At 38.8% G+C, this 22901-nt stretch overlaps 1 protein-coding gene across 1 annotated transcript in view; it reads left to right on the forward strand.

Moving 5' to 3' along the window:
• The window catches only part of col13a1 (collagen, type XIII, alpha 1), a 52754-nt gene that overhangs the window by 310 nt on the left and 29543 nt on the right, over positions 1–22901 (forward strand). Inside the window, exons 2-11 of the mRNA XM_072677959.1 lie at positions 6617–6643; positions 11824–11859; positions 13404–13430; positions 16209–16259; positions 18445–18480; positions 19462–19488; positions 19802–19828; positions 21788–21814; positions 21931–21957; positions 22065–22091. Of these exons, the coding sequence (XP_072534060.1) occupies positions 11839–11859; positions 13404–13430; positions 16209–16259; positions 18445–18480; positions 19462–19488; positions 19802–19828; positions 21788–21814; positions 21931–21957; positions 22065–22091 (270 nt within the window). The 5' untranslated portion in view covers positions 6617–6643; positions 11824–11838. The remainder of the gene's footprint in view (positions 1–6616; positions 6644–11823; positions 11860–13403; positions 13431–16208; positions 16260–18444; positions 18481–19461; positions 19489–19801; positions 19829–21787; positions 21815–21930; positions 21958–22064; positions 22092–22901) is intronic.

Here is a 22901-nt window from a genome sequence, read left to right on the forward strand (position 1 = left end):
CTTAGTACTGTGTGATCAAACACACATACAAAGCTATACTTGGCTGAACTGTGGAAGGGAGAGAGAAATGTGAGTTGTATACATGTAATGAAACTGATGGACCTGTGCACTCATTCAGCACTTTTATCCCTTTAAACTGCAAAATGTGGGTTAACTCTTCTGTTCCTCACTCACATAACTACACAACTTTCCATTTAGCTTCGTAGATCAAGATCAATCATTTTAAATGAAACCTGAAGTTTAAAAGGTTGCACACTTCTCAACAAACCACAGTTCTCCTTGTCCTTATTTGACTCTCTTGTGAGGGTTGAGTATCCAACCAGTCGGTATGGTGTCCTCGACCTGTCTGACCTCTTTGAAATACATCTTTTTCGGTCTGGGAGTCATGAGCATGGCTAAGCGTGAGCTTCACTTTCCATAAACTGCTGCACATGGCTCTTGCTTACAGCTGTAATAGAGCAGAGCAGTAATATCCACAGTTATTGTTTCACATTAACCCTTAGAAGTTAGGAGTTCTCTATCAAAAAGTACAGTCTTAGCTCCTTATTTGTTTTCCATTTGTTTTTATGTCAAAAACTTTTGCTTTATGCACACAAAATCTTTGTCAATTTTAAATTATGAGAGTCATAAAAATACCTCCTCTTCTTCTACAAACGTAAATGTGGTACACTATTAAAAATAAAGGCGCTTTAAAAGGTTCTTTAAGTATGTCCATAGAAGAACCACTTTTGGTGCCATGAAGAACCATGTTTTTAATAGAGATGAAAAATGTGAAACAACATGATAAAGGACCTTTACATCCAGGATCCAAGGTCCTTCAAACCTTTAAAAGGTTCTTTACAATCATATATCTGTCTGTTTTTCAAACATGGTTCACTTTGGCACCAAAAGTGGTCCTTTTATTTCATTACTCAAAGAACCTTTTGAAGGACCTTTATTTTTTAAGTATGGATGGAACATTTAGAACCCACTCTTTCGACAGAATGTTTCAACAAGCTACAAGTGAGGTGAAATTAATGTCAACTGACCACCTTACCATTGTTATCTCCAGCAATGAGTGCTACTTCTAAGAGTTAAAAGGACCACAGTGCTGTGTCTCAGTTATTATTTAGATTCTGGATACAAAGGACCTGACTGTGGATGTGTGGAACATCTTAATGGGAAGAGGTGAGTAGAGGAGGGCAGGAGAGGACTAAAATTAGGTGCGGTTTTAGACAGCTGCGTCCCTGTAGCAAGAGACTGAAGGTCGAGCCCCTGCTCTGAGCCCTGGCAGTGATTAATGAAACAACAGCGGCCATAGACAAATAACACAGAGTGGCCTCGGTGCCCTAGAAGAGCACATACACATGCAGACGTTCCAGAACCTGCTCACGAAGTTTAAATGTATTTCTAAAGGATGAATAATCACAACATTGTAAAATAGTTTTAGAAACACAGGGATATTTGAAATGTCACTTTGCATGAGGAATATGGTTTATGTTTTTCCATGAAGTCGCATCAATCATTCAGGTCTCATTAAAGTCACAGAAATCTCCGCAACAGCAGGACTCTCACCTCAGCACGTAGCTACCAGCAGGAATTCTGAAGTAAAAATAGAGGCATGTGAGCGCATTGTTACTTACACAAGCATGTAAAATCTTTAAATGTCAGATCAGATATTGGTTGCACATGACCAATTCACATTTGATACTCTTTCTGATCTTCTGACCATATTAACCAGTTTTCATAGCAAACAGTTCAGGGAGACTTTGAGGGGAGGCAAAAACTTCATTTATAGTTTTATATATTTATTTTTAGTTTTTTCAAGTTATTACAGACACAGAACTACTGAAGTGAGCCAACCCCTATGTGTTAAATCCCATACCAGCAAACCCCATGTTTGGATCCAATGGATTCTCAACAGCATTAATTCAAATATGACCTGAGATGTCCTCCTGCGGAACAGAGAGGCAAAGACAAGAAACAAAAGTCCCTAGCTATCCACATCCAATTACATTCATAATATTATCAGAATATCAAATCGTAAAACCAGTATTGTGATGTAATATTTTATTTGATAACTTAATATTTTAAAACTTATATTTACATGACATTTATTGTACATTATTAATCTGAAAATCAAATATCCAATATCCAAATATGTCCAAAACTGTCCTGAATTAAATATGAGACATATAGATATTTTGTTTTTTACATGCTTGAAATGGTGTTGTATTATAATCACCAAGAGGTAGATCACAACATTAAGGTTGTGCATTCTGTGATTTCTATACACTTTAAAAAATACTCAAAAACATGCTTGCTTTCATGGTACAAAAACCTCAAGGTGAATCTTGAGTAATGTCTTTACAGTTCCTGTCAGAATTCCTAAATAATGCTTCTGTGGCTATATGAGAACATGGCCAAAAGCATGTTCAACTTTTTCTCACTTTTACCTGCTTTTGCTACTCTGAAAAAAAAAGTGTTACCTATGAGTGAGTCATTTGTAACAATCCCTAGGTAAGGGCTAACTGTCGCATCCAGTGATTAATTGGCAATCAGTGGTAATGTGACTTAAGTGCAGTGCTCGTTTTCACTACTGCTTCGATACTCCTGTGACTTGATGGATGGTCTCAGCTTTCAGCCTGTCTGCTTCATGCTGATGTATTGCAATGGCCTAAGACAGCTCTGTGAAAGGAGCAAGGAGCTGAGGTGCATAGAGTATCCTAGGCCAACATTTACACAAGTAGGCCTACGTTAAGATAACATACTTACAGGTGTGATTGCAACTGTACAACTTCACAAAATTGGCCTTTTCCTGTTCTCGGAAAGCGAACACTTTGAGAAGTTTAAATACATAATAGGTGCTCATTCTGTACAGGTCAGCTCACAGGGGCATAGCCTTTAGTTGCGTCTGAGGCAGATCTAGCTCAACACGGCCTTTAACAATTAGCACTGACATAAAGCTGACAACCATTAGAGGCTGCTCAGGAAAGGCAAATGTATACCATATCATGAACTGATTAAAAAACCTTGTATCTCTAATTTTGTTGATTTTCACACATAAATTAAGTCCGATCAAAATAATGATTGGAACAATAAAAACGCTCCCCAATAACTTTAAAAACATATTTTTATGCATAACTTTTGTTTTCCAGTGAATTTAGCATTTTGGAAATACAAAGGTATATATATATATATCTTTATATATATGTTCCAGTGGGGGTTTTTTTCAGGGCTTTTTGTCCAGCAGGTCTTGGCCATTAACATAGTAAATGTCAAGGCATAACATTTACCAAAGCCCTTAATTGTTCCGTTTTGTGAGAAATATGGGAAGGTGCTTTTTCACAAGGCAGAGTCTTGACAGACAAGCAAGTCATGGAGGTATGGACTCTTTAATTAAGACATTGTGTCCTGTTTTTCCACATCTGCTTTTGTTGCTACTAGTGAAACATACATCAAGTTTATTTGCTAGCAAAAACGGGATAGGCTACAATTGGCCACTCAGAATAGACTGAAAAACAGTCATTGTGGGGAAAACACACTCATCAGATTGGCATTATATCATTCCAGTAAAGGCAAATGCAGGTCCAGAAAGTAAAAATCCTCCAAACATGTATGGACTGATCTGATGCTAGTTTCCTGTCCAACTGGAACAAAATTCCTGGAAAGGATTTTTACTTTCGCAAGCTAAATTTACTACCTTTACTAAAATTCACACTTTGTACTCATGTTCCGAGTGCACTATATTGTTGCTGTCACACAAAAATCTTGTATATACTTTTTTGGTTGTTTTTCACTTCTAAAAAAACTCTGGCATTGTTTTACATTTCAGAATGTCAAAAGGATGGACCAATAGAAACAATCCAAAATTACTTGGAATACAATCTTTTTTAAATGACTTATACTGGGATTAAAAGTTTATTTTAAAAATACAAGATTTGTGTGAGACAGTGATGATATGCATTGAGAAAAGTAAAAAAAATATTATATACGTATAATATATACAGTGTCAGTGTAAAAATTATGGTGCTTTATGAAAATCATAAACATAATTTAAAATCCAAAACTTTTCACGTAACACAGTTAGAGAGGGCTGATCCAGATTCAACCGGATCAACCAAGAAATTCTTTTCATTACATAAGTCATAGTCCCCCAGACTTTTCACAGGTGCATGGACTGTTTGCAGTGTGTAAATCTGAATTGGAAAGTCTGCTCCCAACTTCATAGAAATATGTGCATTTATTCCAATCTTACATTATTCAAGTGTTTTAGGCCGTAACAACCTCTTGCCCTCATTGAGCTGCAGTGCTCAGGGCTGTACTCACCCCTCTGAGTCACTTGCTCATTGCCCCAGAAGCAAGGCAGCTCTAATGAGAGCCACATGTGCCTTGCTACTGTGCAGCCCAAATGAGGGGTTCTTTCCGGTGGGCAACCTTTGACTTTACCAGACGCTCTTCTTGGCTAGTCTGAGCAGTGCCCGGAACCCACTAGTGGCCTGCTCCCACTCAGCACCTGGACTCCCACCTCCAGTGAAAGTACAGTAATTTTTTTTATTATTATTTTTATGTAGTAACTTATATAAACATTTGAGATTAGTAAATTTAGTGCATTGCTTTTTATTTTCAGTAAACACACTTTTCAGATGCTCTGGAACTCTCACTCTCATTCTTGCACATGTTTCTTCCTAGGACACACACATACACACACACACACACACACACACACACACTTACTTGCATAACATGGTACCCAGCAGAGGTCGTTCTCTCCTGAGCACTATATGCTACACATAAACACTCCATACAGCTGTTTCCAACTCACACACACCTCACACTGCTGCTGTCACACACTCTTACATGGTGTCACCTTGGTTTCTGAGCTCACATAAACTCTTCATTATCTTTCTCCCTCACACATACCTCATTTCTTTCGTTATCACTCATATGATATAAACAGCACTGTGTAATAGACCTCCACATTATCCACTTTACAATACCAGCAAGTTTCTAGTGTTGGGATTTTATTAATATATCTTTTGACACAATGTAAAGAACAACTGTCAGATTCGAACTGTGCTGAAAAGTGAAAAATGTAGATGCAAGCTTTTTGTGTGACTGTGATGATGTGTATTTTATTTTATCCATATAAAATCCCAACAAAAGAGCTAGGTTGTGTGTATGTATCAGCATAGCCTCAGTGAGATCACTGTGTAAAAACAGCTCTGTCACTTGACGTTGACTGTACTGTGATTGAGCAGTAAGCATTTATTATTGATTAGTCTAACCAGAATAACTACAGAAAGAGACTCCTTTTTGGCGATTCATGTGTTTTTTTGCATAGAAAGGTCATTAAGGACACAGAATTAAAAAAAATAAACCTAAGTTAAATCGCCCTCTTTACAGATCAAATTAATGAATCAACAGCATTATCCTTATATCATCAGTTCCCCCAGTTCACCCTCAGTAGGGAAGCACCACCTTGGGATCTTCTCTGCACTTGCAAAATACGGACTGTACAAGTAGATTAGTTCTTGAGCCATAAAAGACATATATCAGAAGAATATGCCAGAGATATTCATGTCTCTGCAGCAGGCCATTGCCAGAGGCTGTTATTCAATTATTCCTGCAGCACTTCCATGGTCGTTTATGGCTGAGTACAACCTATTGCTTTTCAATGGAGTATAGACAGATCAAAGAGCACAGCCTGAAGATGGCAGCAAGGATGTTTTTGTCTCCCTATAACAGTTTCCTCTCAGGCTTAGTTTTGATAAATGACTTCCCTTTCTCTAGTGCAGGCCAAGAATAAGATACACATACAGACACACATACACACACACACACACACTCAGGGTGAAATAATCTACTGCCCCACCTCTTCTCAAGATGGAGTGTGTCAAAATGGAATGGCTATAGATCTGTTTGAGTGATCAAACAGCTGTCCAGTTTTGGCTGTAATCAGGGTAGTCTTTTAGAAACTGTTATAGGCTAGCTTACTTTTGTCGGGTAAAGGTCTTGACCTCTTTTTCTCGGACTCTTTAGATCAAGTGATTTTGACTAATTAGCTTTGTAGTGGAACAGCTTAATGGAGGGTGGACAAAAAATGCCTGCACCTCCAAAATCTGTTGAATGTTCTTTGCACGTGTGCGTAAGCATCCGAACACATCCTTTCTCTATTCAGTAAGACATTGCTTCTTTAATGTTACTAACCTTAGTAAATGAAACTGTCAAGTTTTGATCCATTTCAGCTTCAAATCCGTATCCAGATTAGTCCCGATTGAGGACAACAGGAGCACAGCGCCTGAACGAAGCATGCCTTACTGAAAAAGATTTCAAAAGCCAAATGTAATAATAGCCTTTTGGTTTGGTGTTTGAGTGTTTCCGTTGGTTTGTGGAATGCTCTCAGTGTGTGTTTGCCTGTTCGTACTTTCTGGCCTTGCCATAATGAAATTTGATGATGTTCAAAAGCTCTTTTGCTGCGTTCATAATTCACATGACTAAAATCCTTCTAAAACGATTTTGACTGATGTACGGATGTAAGATTTCATTATGGCTTGGCTGGATGTTTAGATTTTTGATTTGTAATGCTGACAGGTTCTTTCTCTATTTTGTACCCATCTCTCTCGCCCTTTTTCAGGGTCCTCCTGGACGAGCTGGCTTTCCGGTAACTGTCTCAGAACTGTCCTGTTGTGTGTCTGTCTTTTTTCAAGTCTGGCACTTTCCCACTCTACAGTGTCTTTTTACTGAGAAGCTGACCCAAATAAGACACAATTTACACTACACTCTAAAAATAAAGGTGGTTAACTGGTTCTTTGAGCCATACCATTGGAAAAAAAAACATTTTTGTTATGTAAAGAGACATGTTTGTACAAGAGGGCGAGTGTGAAGAACCTTTACCTTACATCAAGCAAGAGTACTCTTAACTATTTCAGACTATTAAAAGGTTATTTACACTCATACATATCTATTACAAACATGTTTCTTTATGGAACCAAATGTCGTTTTCCTATGGTTTTACCCAAAGAACCACCAAATGAACCTTTATTTTTAGGGCGTTCATTACGAGTACTAATGCTGTTTATCATCCCCATGTCCATTCTCCAACGCAACAAACCAAAAATTGCCATTTCAGTTTCTTCAGTAAGACACATGGAGGACTCTTTTCAACAGAGAGACTGAGCACATATGACTAATGTAAAGACAATACAGCTCTTGTCCTCAGGATGAGCTCTCAGACCAGCTCTTTGATTGGCCTAGATGTTAAAATAAACTTATTTTAGGTTTACACAGGCTGTCCAGGATTTCTAAACCATGTCTCTACATTAGCTGGTATCTTCTCAGCCCCTCTGTTGTTTACTATAACTCTCTCTCTCTCTTTAGAGTTTCTAGTGAAATGCTAATATTACTAACAAAGACCTAAACACATCTGGTCCCCATCATAGCATGCAGTAAGGAGGCTACCCTAGAGCTGAACTCTGCTCTCACCTGCCAATTATAACTGGCAACCCCCCTGCCTCATGACAGCTCTGCTTGTGAAACCCAATCATTAAACCTCCCAAAAAGAGGACGAAATGGAAGAAACAGCTCGCTCATTCAGACATTTTGTGTGATATGTTGATAAGTTGTCCAAGTTTTGACTTCTGCCAAGATTTCTGATTGATTGCACCGTTGGGAAAACTCTGTTTCATAGGATATATAGAGACATGTACAGTATATACTGTATATCCATCAAAGCATGATGGCATTGGCATGGATACTGTCATTTAGCTTTGATTATGAAGGACTGTGTGATATGCACATTAAAAACACACTTAACCGACCAAATGCATCTTGGGTTGAATTTTATTAAGACTGTTAGGTACAATTGAAATGTTCTCCAATGTAAATGTAAATGCTACTTTACTATAACTTTGTAAGCACGTCAACAGATGTTTGACCAAATTATTTAAGTCTTCTTATTTAAAAAGCAAATATTCATGCTTTTAAAATATTTTAAAATGTTTATAAAATGTGCATATAAGAATATGTGTTACTTGAGAATATAAATCTTTGGTCCTGAACTTTTCTATTGTAGAATTGATAATTTGCTTACATTAAAATGCATTTCTTTAAATTAATTTGTTAATGTACTTTCCCAGCCTTTTAAAAGTCAGTGCTAACTGTTTACAGTGTAGATTTGCTACATTGTAGTTATTGTTCTAAATGTAATAATAATAATCACTGGACTGATGGTAGATCGGATATTCTAAGACAAATATGAGAATCAGAACCAATTTGTATTTCTTGTTAAACACAGAGGGCATATTAGACGGACCAGAAAAGTTGTCAAATAGACAAACAGCAAATACAGTTTGGTATAAACAAAGTCAAGGAATATCTGTAGCAAAAGAAAAATGCTAAAAAAAAAAAAAAAAAGTATTAATGTTTAGTGTGGGCTGATATTTAAATTTGATGATACTTTTTTTGATTAGAATATCACATTCTCTGTGATGTTAATCCAGACAAATTTAGCCATTATTTCTACAGCTTATAAATGTCAATTGGCATAAAATAAAAAAATGTATTGGATCTCAATATCAGACAATAATTTCCATATCTGAGCATCTATAGTATAAAACGTCAAATATGTAAATATACATGTCTGACCAGACAACACATCTATTGCTATGTGATGTGAATGTGTGATTATATGGTGACACAATGATCCATCATGGGACAGATGGTTGGTCTATTTTGCGCTGAGTGGTGCAGTAAGGTGGGTTCATGGCATGGTTCAGTCTTAAAGTCAGTCTAGAGTTCATGCTTGAGGTGACTACACTGGAGAGACTACTGTCAGCTATGTGAGCTGCATATACAGTATATCCTTAACAAGGCCTCCTCTGTGTCTTATAAAGAGGGAAGGGTAGGGCAGGTGCTTTTGGCTGTGCTATATGTGGTCCGGTTAAGAGAGGGAACTCCGTCCAGCTGAATCCCATATTCCCTGTAAATGCACCTGAGAGATGTCTACATTCCGTCACTTTAGAGACATATTTAATGCCTCTTCACTGACCTTTGGACAGTTTCTGTCAAAAAACAGACTATTGGATCTCAGCCCTCTGCATTCTAGGAAGTAAATTTCAGTTATAAAACGCAGGACATTAAGAGTTTTGGGGGAATAATGACTGTACAAAATAAGCATACCAGATGATAGACACTAAACGTTCTTGCTTCTGATCCAGCGCACCAAACAAAACTGGCATTTAAACATCACATGCTGGAGAAAGCAGTAAAAAGTATTAGTTGTATTTCCCAATGTCTGTTAATTTCTTTAGGACTCTAAAGCTTGGATGTAACCATGTTGACCATGATGTTGGATAATGAGAGGTAAAATAAAGCATTACGTCAATTATAAAGCCATTTAGGAGACTGGTTCCATTTCTGATAATAATAATTCAAAGAAAGAGTAGAATGGAAGTGTGTTTTTTTAGAATAATTTAGATGAGATTGTGATTTGCATATTATTCACATTATGCATTATACCTTATCCTGCATGTAATTAGATCAGATTAGATTTTTTAAAATAATTTCAGAACCTTCAAATGCACCAAGAAATACAGAGACAAACTCAGATTAAGTACCACTTTTTAGTAATAAGAAATTTAGAACACAGGTATTGTTCAGTTGCCACACCCATTTCAATTGGATTTTGTTTGTAAAGCTTGCAGGAGCTGTCTTTCTGTATGTACAATCATTGTTCTTTAATCTATCAACATGACTTCACCAGTCATAAAATTAAAATAGCATTTCTTGAAATCAGCACCCTGGACAGATCCAGCTGGACTCAGTCAACATTCCTCAGGGGACATTTATCAGTTTCCAGCAGAAGGTCAAATGAGAGCTAAGAACCAATTGCTTTATTTATTAGTACATTTTCCAAACAATCAGTGAACATTACCAAGAGTCTAAAATTAAACCCAGGGAGAATCCACAGAGTACTGTAGATTATGCATTTTATTGGCTTGTGCTGAGTTACATGGACCCCCTCTTTCCATGATATATCAGTGGAGTAAGACATCAGAAAGCTGTCACCACTGGGTGAAAACTATCTCCCTGGTGCACTGACCCTACAAGCAGACATAGAAACAGCATTAGGAAGGAATACTTTAGAATAATAAGTCATTTGAATGAACGATGTCCTACAAATGTTTGGAAATAACATACTATAATTAGCACCAGTTATTTACTAATATACATTTTCTTTCTTGTAGAAGCAGTTGCCATGCAACTCTGCTCTGTCCAGCAGCACTGAATGCAAAATAGGTCTGAACCATAGCTGTAACTTTTCTTAAGGCCCCCAACCTTTTACAGATGTGTATGACATACCCCTGCATACTATGCAGTATTTTTATCAGCCACCTGGGAGACTACTGTTTTGATTTTATTGCTTTTGCACATAGTGGGCAACATTTCAGGTCTTCATATCTGATTCAGATTACAGCTTTAGGAGAAAGGGTGCAGGCCATACTGGCCTCATTACATACTATAACACATTCAGATACAAGAGTTCAAGTCTGACATTCAGGCATGCTTATGTGTGGAAGTCATCTCCTTTTTAGCCACCTCATCAGAATTTCTCCTACAATGTGGTCAGCTAGCCAATATCATGTCAGTGCTTTGTATGGACTGAATTTAATTGTGAGGTCACTGACTGCATTAACCCCTTTATGCTTTGACCAGCTGTCCATCTATGCATTTAATTTGGTCTTGCGTAGTTGGGCATTGGCCCATATGGGACAGACTGTCTATGGTGTGTCTGCATTGTCAGTATTATAAGAATGCTTGGGAGTCCAGAGCACTGCATTGATGACATTTCAATCAGCTTGACTTTACCAACAGCATTTGCTTGTTGTACTCATATATTCTAAATGATATACAGTGTGTATTACTAAATGATAAGCATTTTGGGAAGACCTTGAGTACATAGAACTGTAATGTGTTTTTAAAGTGAAGCTGGTGGTAGTAACTAGGGATGTACTGATCCGATTCAGTGGATCGAGACCAGGGCCGATCCAGGCATACTTTAATGGATCGGGTATTGGCTATTTTAATCCCAATCCAGTTCAGAGTCTTTATTTCAACCACAGTGTTCGGGCTGCCATCTGGTGTTTTGAAGGCACCATTAACATTACTGTCCAGCCAGCAGCAGTAGGAACATTGTCAGAAAGTAAATCAGAAACAGAACATAATATCTTTAGAACATAATAACTTTATGAAACTATAAAAACCTTTGTTTTTAAACCAGCACCAGGGCTAAGTCTACTGCTAATACACGCATGCTATACAAAACCCAATCATAGCACATTCACCTCACTATAAAATAGTCATTTCACATGCGTAGTCGGCAAACAACATATATTGGTCGGGAGTGTGTACCACTACACACACACATACACACACAGGTGACGTGATTTCACTGCAGTTTAAAGGAACTGGGAGCTGAATGGTCAGGGAGGTGAGTCAGACTATTATAACTAGGGTTATAAGATATTTTAAGAAGTTTAAGAAAAGTCATGAATAAACTAAATAAATAAGTCCAGGAAATCTCATTATTAAAACTGTCACTAAAAAGGGACTTTACGTAAATGTTAATCTGCAGCACATCTTATCTAAACTGTACAGCTATATTATTTATACAAACAAAAAGTTTGAGTTTGTATTGGCTGATATTAAATAGTAAGAGACTTGGATTGGATCAGGGGCAAAATAGCCTGATCGGGACATCTCTAGTAGTAACAGTAGTTGTAGAGATCGTTCTGTGAGAATCATTGTTCATCACTTTCCTCTTGACTTTGCATTGGCCATTAGGGAGACAAAGGATCAATGGGCATTCCTGGAAGAATGGTGAGTGATTTGAGAATGTGCACTAAGTCCACTTAGTTAGTCTGTACGAACTGAGTATGGTCTCTTCAGTAACTACTTGCCAATGCTTAGTGGCATGCTGTTCACATCAATCTAAAGCAAAGCTCCCATAAAGATATAATCATGTAATAAGATCATGTCTTCACTTTTGACAAACATCTGGACCCTAAGGCCATTGGCTCTGTACATGATGTTTTCGCAATGGTATGACATTCAATATATATAGTCACATACACTACATATCTAAATGTTAAATGTACTTTCATCACAAGTGTCCTTCTTGTATTTGTTAGAGCTTTCAGCATGATGATATATTCCTATGGTCATTGCCCTGTAGAATGTCTGTGTAAACTCTGATGACTATAATGATTTATCTTACCCCATAATCAGTAAATGCCCTACAGTGCTGTGACAGACTGACCAGACCACTCTCTCTATATGTCCTATAGGGCATTTGAACAGGGTCTAAAAAAGAAAAAAAAAATTACCACTTTGCTTTTTGACAGACACACCTTTGTCATTTTCTTAATGAATGCTGTTTAAGGCAATTCAGTCCTGTCCCTTTTTTCTATTGCTATGGTTTTATGTATCCACTTTGAGTCAGAGGAGCAGACAGCAATTCATTTCCAGGTGCTCATTATCTTCTGAGAGCCTGAAATCAGTGGACATCCCAAGAGGAGATGTTGGATGGGAAGCTTTGGATACTTATCAAAAACAGCCGTGGAGATACAATACATGAGCACGTATTTCATATTCAAGATGAGAAAAGCAGATTTGACTGAGGACAACTCGTGATCCCTTGTTGAAGTCAAAGTTTTGCCTCCTTGTTTACGAAGATTTGTGTGTTCTAAATTTGGCCATATTTTCAGACTGATGCATTGTGTGCTATTACAGAATCAAACCAGTGCATGGTTGTACATTAGCCTCTGTGTCATTAAGTAATCTTTTTGACATTTTTCAGACAAAATAAAATGTTTTTTATTTATTTTAAAACATAATAACTGCTATAAATGATAACGTTACAGAGAAGGTTTTTAGACCAGCTGATGCCTAATGGACCTCTTGCGCTCATTTGGGACCTTCCAGTATGCTTTGTATGGTCACTTTTTCTTCAAAACAGTCTCTAATAGCTGGTTTTAGTCTTACTGAACGCCTACTGCGAGCCCTGAACCAAGCACCCCATATTTCACCAAGTTTTAAGCTACTTGGTGGTCCTGTAGATTCTCAAAGGATGCTTTTTTTCTATTATTCATAGTTTATCTCCCCCCCAGACCTCCTCGAATTAGTGTCGTCCAGGGCTTCCATGGCCTCAATCACCCCCATCTCCCCATCTCAATATCCCTGCTCTCCTGACCCCAAATGCTCCGATTCCTCCACATCCCAATGCTCCCATTTCCCAACTTCCCAAACGCTCCCTACTCAGGCTGCTGCATGTCCGTGTCCTCTCTGTGCCTCTCTAACCCCGGTTCCTCTCTCTGTCTCTCCTTCACACTGTGCATGTGACTGTGTCTGCTGTGACTGACCAGGGCTTAAAGGGGAACACGGGGGAAAAGGTAAGTGCAGGACGGCAGCCTGCCTGAGCATAACTGAGACTTCTCTCACTGTGGGTGGTTGTGTTAATGTGAAAGGGGGAGGCTTAGCGCAAAGTACAGTGCAGGCAGGTATCATGATTTATATCAGGGAGGCTTTGGGCTTTATTTTGAATAGGGTTTGGGGGGGTGGGGGGGCTACTTTCTGAACACATTTCCCACAATGGTTGGATTACCTGCATTTATTCTCTGTGAAGCAGCTCTGTAAAAACTGGGCTGGAGTATTTGAACCCTTTTATTTTAAAACTCCCAGTTGTGTGTAAAGAGATGTTTGGAATGGAGACGATTTAGAAATTTCTAAATCTCATTTGAAAGTTCAAGATACATAACTGTGCACTTTTAATAATTCACAAATAATTGACTTAGTTGATTATTTTTAGTGACTATGCAATCACTATATATATAATGCATATACAGTCTCATGCATCATATCTCATGATTTCTTTTCTCATACTTAATTAAGCATCTCCCTGAGAATTGTCTAAATTTCTTCTTGAAAAAAGTCCTAATAAAAAGTCGATATCAGATTCATGATGTGATTTAAAAACAACATTGTAAATTAATCAAATCCCAAATAAAAAAACATTGGTAAATTTTAGAATCTTTGTAAAAACTGTGTAAATGGATTTTAAGAAGAAATTCCTTCTTAAGAAAGGTTAGTAAATAATGCCCAGTGTTGATCCATTTAGGTGAGAATTACACCAGTCTCTTGAAATGGCTCCTGTCCATTTTAGCCCACCCTACACAAACATTGTGCTTTATGTCCACTCAGAACACAACACTGACACCACAGCATTACAGGACACTGGTTCAGGATTTTTGAATTGAATCCAAAAAATATCCACACACTGAAATACCTTGACTTATCAGCAAAATCACCAGACCACAATTCCAGTTCTCAAACACAAACTCAAGGTGCTAGGAGGTGACACGTGTTAGAAAAGATATGAGCCTGTAGTGGCAGCCCTAACTTCTATTTATCTGTTTATATCAGTATTCATTGAGATTAAGATATGTTATTGTTACTCCCAAACATATGAACATTTTGTGTGGTTGTTATGATATCGAATCGTTGCATCAGTCTAGGCCAGCAGTTTGTGGTGTCTGAGACAGAACATGCATCCAGAGCAGAAGCATGTAACCTATCCCTCACCACCACAGAGAGGCAGTGTGCAAGCTGGTTAAGCTTGCATTCCAACAAATCATGGTTGAACTAGAGTCTCTCTAGAATTATGGAGAAAAAGAAATAGTGTAACCACCAAGTCTGGAAATAGAGAAGCAGACAAGGTATGCTTTTGGTGGGTTTTTTTTTAATAGATCCTTCTCCAAAACAATCCATGAGCTACCCTCATGTTTCTCTGCACAAGTTGTTCCAGGAGTTCATTTTATAGCCACTTTCCTTAAGTGTGGTTAAGCTGTAGCTTCCTGCTGGGGAAAGTCATGATTGAACAGCAGATCTTGAAAATAGATCTTCATTAGATATCAAAACAACATCCTATACTGTACAAGCTGGCACAGACACGGGTAACTCTACCAGCCCGGAAACTGGCAAGTCTGACATCTTCCACTTAGCCAGACTAATATTGATTTTTTTTGTGGGAGTATAAGGAAAGGCAGCAGTGAGGAAAATCAGGTTAATTAGTAATGAATTGGTTGGGTCTTTCAAGCATCACTGACATAACACAGTTTTCCTTCATCACAATAGAAGTCTTACAAGAGGAGATGAAATCTTCCAAGCCAGCGTCTTTCATTAGAGTGATAGAACCTTAACATGCAGTGCATTTATTTTCTTTGCCTGTTTCCTGAGAAGAATGTGTTCTTGCTTTGGCTGATTATATTTGGACTCTTTGTTACTTGGCCATTCCCAGCTGCCAAGGACCTGTAACTCAAGCCTCTAAGAAGGATATCTCTAGATCTTCAGTTGTCCAATTGCACAGATCTCTGTAAGATTATGTGGGTAACCATAAACCCCAAGGGCAAAGCTTTCCTTTCTCTCTGGCCTGAATTGGCTACAGCCTGGCTTGGGCACCGTCAGTCTCTCTCTCCAGTAGCCAGGAAGGGCCATAGATGTACAAAACCTGATTGTGAAAACAAATACGGCCCCTGGATAAAACAAGTATTTGCTCAGAAACATTAAATTCACCTGTAATTCGACGGATGCCTGGGTCATCAAAGATGTCTCCCTGATAAGGTTTCGCAAGAGAGAGCTAATTAGGGAAAGTGCTGGAAACTCGATAGCATTCCAGTCTGGCCTGGACTGAGTTTTGTGGGATTGTGCTGGGAGGCTGGGTACAGCGCTATGGACTGGCTGACACTGTGCAAATCACCCAGTTTGTGCCAGAGAACCAGTCCGCCGGGCCCTGCGCTGTTTACTCTGCAGCGCTCCCTAACCCTCCCAGCAGTGCTGTCAAGACGTAAAGTATGACCTTGAAACAAGAACCAAGAACAGAGTCTGCTGAAGTACTTCTAGACCAAAAACGCGATCACCACACAGGCACATGCATGTTCCCTTAGCAAGTGTCCTAAGACTGCTGTCTGTGTGTGGAAGCTTAGTAGAAAGAGTTATGTTCAACAGATGTCACAGAGTGTTTTAGAGAAGGGCTTTTCTGGTGTACATGTATATTCACTGAGTGCTGCATTTGGCCTTATATGCAGAAAGTAGATTAGAGAGAGTGCCACTTTCTTTTTCTCCTCTGTCAAGTCTTCTCCTCATCACCTCTCTTTCTCTCTATCTGTCCTTAGGGAGTGCCAGGGGAGCCAGGTCTGTCTATCATTGGCCCGCGAGGACCTCCTGTAAGTGTCTTCACCACCACTAATAAAATTTCACATCACTTCCAGTCTGTCTCTGAGCACGTCAGTAAAGGAAAGAATTTCTTCGTGAATTAGTTTTTTTCTAAAGCAATATTTTGTCGATTTTACTGCATTTGGCTCAAATAGCTTTTTGCTATTTGAAGTACTGTCCTTTATCTCATTTTTCATAGTACATAGTATATTTACAACCCCCTTTTCTGTATATGTGGGTGGGTTAGTACAAATAAATCAGCATGCTTGTGTCACACCCTCTCATGTGTGAGCAATAATTGGTCCAGAAAGCTTCAAGGTTCCTTGCCCAAATAAGAGCGTAAATGCATATTTCTCTTGTAGCATATCTCTCTGCTAATGGAGATGCCTTAGACAGAAATCCCAAAGCAGGTTGTATGGAAATACTTAGGCTTCATTTGAGCACTGAGGGGCTTTGATTTGCCTGTAATGATGGTCATTTGGAATCCCATCTTCATTAGGGAGAGAAATGAAAACATCCCCAACCTGTGAGATAATGATCCAGACACTAGACTCCTAGATTGCCTCTTATTGTGCTGCGTCTATGAGTGAATGGTCAGACTCCAGATGAAATGGGGCTTGTCCCAAAAACCCCGGCACCCACTTTCCTCCTTCTCCCCACATTCCGAGCAGAAGTAAGACAAAAGGGTAATGTTTCCCCCTCAGAAGTGCAATTTCCTTTCTGATTATGCTGTGAAGGGCTTTGGCCACGCTTTGTCCTGCGGTTTCCCAATCCATCCTCCAGCACTCCTGGCTGACGGGCCGGGGATACCTTATGGCGAAGCCGGCAGACTGCTCAGGCAGGAGCACACATCTGGTTTTCAGCTTGCTGATTGCATGCCTCTCTGTACCCCTGGCCCACCGCTAGTAATAAGGCATTAGGAGAAGACAGCAGGCCGCGGACAGGAAGGGTCGTGGCAGAGAGAGGTGTCAGAGGAGGATTGCTGTGGGGGAGAACTCTCCCAGCAGGTGAAGCTGACAACATGGGCTTTGTGCTGACCTCAGTGGAGGTCACAGGGGTTGATTTGAAGCTGAGGTGTGGAGAGGCCGGCGGAAATTATAGCTTAAATCAGCCAGGTGAACCCGACAGGGCAGCCATGCTGCATTTTGTGAAATGCAAAAAGGATTAGCTAAAGAGATAGAGCCGTAATTGCCCTCATTAAAAGTCACAATGACCAAATCTTGGGTGTCATTTTAAGTCGACCGTGATGGTACTGTTGTGATTAAATGGATGGAGCTCAAATATAAAAAGTAAAATAATAAATGTGACAGGTCATCGTACAGTCTTTTTTGAAAAAGTTCATTTTTGCTAGGTATTTTTTGTTGGTTCATTCATCATTGTATGAGTTCAAACAGTGTAAAACACAGCTGGCATTTTAAATAGTTTTAGAAATAGAAGAAGAAGAATAGAAGCCGTAATAGAAGAATATGTTTTTTCTGTAATGAGAATTTTATATCATTAGGTTTTTTAGTGCACAAATGTACCGTGCTGTCTGTCATTCCACAGTCATTTTCTGAACTCCCAGGCTGTTATTCTCACAATTCCAGACCTCTGATTTGGGTTCCCTTGGGAGATCTTCTGTGTTCTCAGTAACTACCTGAGAGCCAGACATATAATCTCTTTCATTAGCTGCATTCGCCTCTTCCTTGTAATTTCTCCCAGTTTTCCTTCACTGCCCACTGCCCCTTTCTTTTTGGGATATTGAATGGCTTCTTCCTGTCTCAAGGGCAGTAAAAGATTTTCCAGCGGGGGCAGAATGGGTATTGTGTTCACAGGAATGTAGCACTAATGATTATTGACATAAACTCATTTAATTTGTTGACTTCCACCTTGGCTCGTCTTTTATTGGATCAGTGCAGTCTTCTTTGGATTGGTTTTCTATATGTTCACTCTAGTGTAGGATTGGTGTTCCTTTTCTCTCCACATCCCACACAGAGCGTTCCCGGGCTGCAGGGAGTCCTTCTTTCTTTCAAACTCAATTACAACAATAGCAGTGGGACTGTACTTTTTAACACTGACCTCTTCTCACTGAGTTCACATCATTATTTTCAGTCTGTGTGTGTGTGTGTGTGTGGGAGGGGGGGCACATTTGTGCCTGCATTGTGTGTGTGCAGAAAATAATCCAACTGCTTCCTTTCTCTTTTTGTCTCTCTTTAGGGACAGCCTGGTACTAGAGGATTTCCTGGCTTTCCGGTATGTCTCTGTGACCTTAAATATAATGACTAAAGGGTTGAGAATTAAAAAAGGAGTAACTATTTATTTTCATAGTAAGCATTTCGTTACTCTGAAAAAGGGGTCATTAAAAAATCATTGCATGTGAATAAATTATCAGTTCCATCCAGATGGGATAGCCTTTGTTGTCCTCACACATCCATGAGCTTTGGGTGCTAAACACGCTGTCACTGGTTTTTGCCTCAGACCACTGTTGGTAGTTTCCTACCACAGTTGATCAGGAGCATCCTACAAGCCTTGTTTTGAAGATGCTGTGACCCTGTCTGGCTGGAACAATTTGGCCCCCTGGTCAGAGTTGCTTAGATCGTCAGGTCTTTGACTAATTTTCATGCATCTAGCATGTCAACAATCAGCTGTTCTGTACGTCCCAGAGCTTGACATGTGCTGTTACAGGATAGTAAATGTTATTTACAATATTCGACACTCCTAAAGTAGGTCTAGTATCACTATACATTATCATTCTAAACCAGGTTTGGTTAATCAGTGCTTTATTAAATCTTTTTTTGAAAACAATAAATTCATGCTTTAGATTTTTGTTGCTTATGTTTCTAACACTTAGATGGCACTGTACTGTCAGATAGTATGAGATTGTAAAGTAATATTCGGGTCCAGTATGTTCCTCTGCCTTACCTATTGCAATACGGAGTGGCCTTGGCTTAAAGGCTCTTTTTTAGGTATTTATTACTATCCATAACAAGTGATCTGCTGGACAACCACACACTGGGCCCCACTAGAATACAGTAGCTCTACTGTTCTACCAGTGCATTAGTCCTTTACACTTGACTTGTGACTTGACTTTACTTGCCTTGAGCTGACCCCTTGAGGAAATACCATTTTCCTCATAAACATCCTCATATCAGAGTAGCAGTCTAGACAGCCATGTGAGTGCTGCATGCTCTCTCATTAAAGCCAGTCTAACCATGCTCCTGCTCTCTCTCACAGGGTCCCATCGGCATGGACGGAAAACCTGTGAGTTTCACTGCTCTCTTTGGTTTACATTCGTTCACCCTTTTAAGTTCATTCATTCAGGTCTATATGAGTCCTGAAACACATTTAGGAAATGAGGCTAATTGATAACATTAGTCATTATAATAATGACAAGCATAATTGTGCTAAGAATAATTATGGCAATTTTTTGTACTAAATGGACTATTATTACCACATTAATGACAGAGAATGGAATTGGTAGTGAGGTGTCTGTACAAAATGACTCACCGTCTGCACTTAGGAAATAATAATAGAAGTCATTTCTGAGCCAAATGTTGTTGTTTTATTTCGACAGGGGCAGAATGGTCTGAAAGGGGATATGGTAAGCAGGCCTTGTGTGTGTTTAAAAAAAGAAAAATTGCTGCAGTGCCGATATTTCTCTACTTCAGATGTTAAAAAATCCAAACCTACTATAAATACTAGTGCTCATGAGGCTACATATTATAAACCCCAGTGTGTTCTTCATGCATCATGAAATACTGAACGTCTAAACTCACCAAGACAGGCCCTCAGTCACTTGCAGAAGAGATTATCCTAAAGAGAAATGTGTCAGAGTCCATAAAACGCAGCAGTAGGACTCTGGATTTTGAAAGTGGTTTGTATCACTGGTGTTTATTTAGCTCAGTGAATGTGGCCACATGATTCTTCTGGGAGAACAAGCGCAGGCTTTGATTTATTGGCTGAGTAACTCAATAGCTGTATGATGCCAGCGTTTTGGACAAGGGAAAGCATTTGTGAATCTTTAAGTGAACATGGTCTGACTTTTAGCAGCCTCTTCTCTTTAAACTTTTGGCAGGAGCTGCATCAAAATAAATGGGTTTTCAATTCTGTGCTTTGGATCTTAATTATAAGCCAATAATGATTTCCAGAGTCTGCAGTGAAGGTGCTGAAAGGTGGTTTTTAGGCTTAATATATACTGTATATATAATAGTCGATGTATTCCAAAGTATTGGTCGTAAAATGCAGCAAAATTACTCTTTCCTTTGAAGTGTCTGCAGAAACAGGAAGCCATGAACCACTGTGAAAGCGAAAAGTGAGGCAGTCCTCCAACGAGGTGCCATGAATAAAACTTAGCCCCCCTCTATCACTGTGACACCTTTATGGGGTCAGTATCACTGCTGATAGGCCCCCAAAGAGCCTTTGAACGAAACACAGTGACTCAAAAACTATGGCCACGCCTTCATCTGGGATTTTGATTTACTTTTTTTATTGACAAGTTCCCTCTCAGTTTCAACCTCCTGCTATTCTCCTCATTCCACCTAGAGTGCAGCAAGCAGATTAACCAGTGTTTTTGGACGAACATCATGGCACCTTGGAGGCTATGAGGCATTCCATCTATTTCATCATTCCAGCTGCCGTGTCCAAGGCCTGTAGTGTCAATGTTTCAGGTCGTTAGATATTTTTCAGGGTGTGTAGGTTATCACAGGAGGATTAGTTTTATTGGAGGGCACTGGCAGCTTCTCTGTGAAAGCACTCGGCCGCTCTTTGGCTCTGGATTGCTTTCGGCATACAGAAGCCGACTCTACCAGCCAAAACAAATTACACTGCTGTCCACTTCAGGCCTGGACCAGTTGGTCTGCTGCTGATACTGAATAGCTGAAAAACTGCTTCATGCTTTTACTGTGAGCTCCTTTCCGCTTTTCCTTTTCCCAACAAAGTGAAAGAATGTTTTAAAAGGCACAGAGAGATTTTATATGAAACACATTCACAAGACTGTGTTGGAGTGGACGCTGTATTCATTTGTTCTGTAGATAGATTATACTCCAGTTGGCTTATGCTTTTCATGTATTACTGTTTTTTGAAATTTGGCAACCAAAACGACGAAATTTAGAGATACTACTTTTTCTTTTCTACTAGTGATACTGATATTGAGACATTTTGGGGGTTTTGGGAAATGCTGCTGCTAATACTGAATCTTCCCTTTTCATTTATATTAAGCTTTAACCTTTTGAACTCGGTTTCTTGTTCTGTTATCAATCACAATTAAATTTCTATGCACTATTTTGGTAACAGTTTGGTTTAGCATATATAATGGAGTCCCACATGGTTCTATTTTAGGGTCTATGAAACTGATGTTAATTATGAGAGTGCTGTTGTTATGAGGGTGCAGAACTATGTACAGGGTTTGAGGAATTTAACTTAGATACTCAATTATTATTAAAACTGCTCAAACAAACACTCTACCACAACTGTTGGTATCTGCCTGATAATGATGAAAGTTGAAATCAGTGCATTCTCTATATAATACAAATTCATCAAGTTGTCTTTTTTTTTTTTTCAGGGTCCTCGTGGTCCCAAAGGACTTCCTGTGAGTATCTGGCTTAGGGTATATTCATTCAATGGTACTATGTCTATGTGTTCGCTCTTGTAAATACCTATATTTACTAATTAGAGTTTTATGTTTACATATATTTTTTATTACAGGGTGAACCTGGTCCAAAAGGAGAGAAGGTAAAAAAAAATGCAGTCATGCTTCATCATTTATTTGCTTCTTGTAGTTAATATGTTGTTCACATGGATGATCTCTTACATATTATGTTTATGTACATGTTTTTCAGGGTGTGTGTGGCGATTATACACATCGGGTAAGTGATTGGCTTTTCTTTTGTCTCTGTATGACTCTGAAATCTATAATCTCTGTCATGCCTTGAACCCTTGAGCGTACACCAGCATCTGTTTGTGTTCCAGCTTGTACAATATGCTGATCCTCTCTTTACCTCAGTAATTTGTCTTGTTTGCCCCCAAAGAAGATGTAAACTAAGTAATTGCCTGTCTGCAAAGTGCAACGAAAAGAGGAAGAAAAGAACAGTGGATTGACAAATTGCTGTAATCCATGATGGGTAGCACATGTAGTAGCACATGTAGAGGCCCTCAGTGTAAATCAGGACGTTCTCTGGGGGAACACCACTCCACTGCAAACAAGACAATTAAGCCTGCAGCCTACTGTGACTACACATTTGATAAGGCTTAATTTTGGTGGCTGCCACAAAAAAGACCTTCTTATGTGGTGTGGGTTTTCTCCAATGGTTTTGGCCAATGTAAAAGTTACTCAATCTTTTTTAAATGATATGTTCCATTTTCTGAACCGTAGATGGCACACACATTATAACTAAAATCTTACATGCAGATGACATTAAAATAAGCATTATCTATACAATACACATCAAAATATACACAAAAAACTTTTTGGAGTTATGCGTTTTTTGTATAACAACTTATTATATCTCACTTACAACTCATTACAAACATTGATAGACATTTTGTTGAAAATACAAATTCTGAAGTTTAACACATTTGTGCTTGTAAGTAGAAAAGGAGATATTTTATTATAATTTATAAATGTATAAATTATCTGATGAAAGGTTGTTGTTGTGCTTATAGTTTTGCTTTGAGGG

This window comes from Salminus brasiliensis, chromosome 4, assembly GCF_030463535.1.
Source record: "Salminus brasiliensis chromosome 4, fSalBra1.hap2, whole genome shotgun sequence".
Classification (NCBI taxonomy): domain Eukaryota; kingdom Metazoa; phylum Chordata; class Actinopteri; order Characiformes; family Bryconidae; genus Salminus; species Salminus brasiliensis.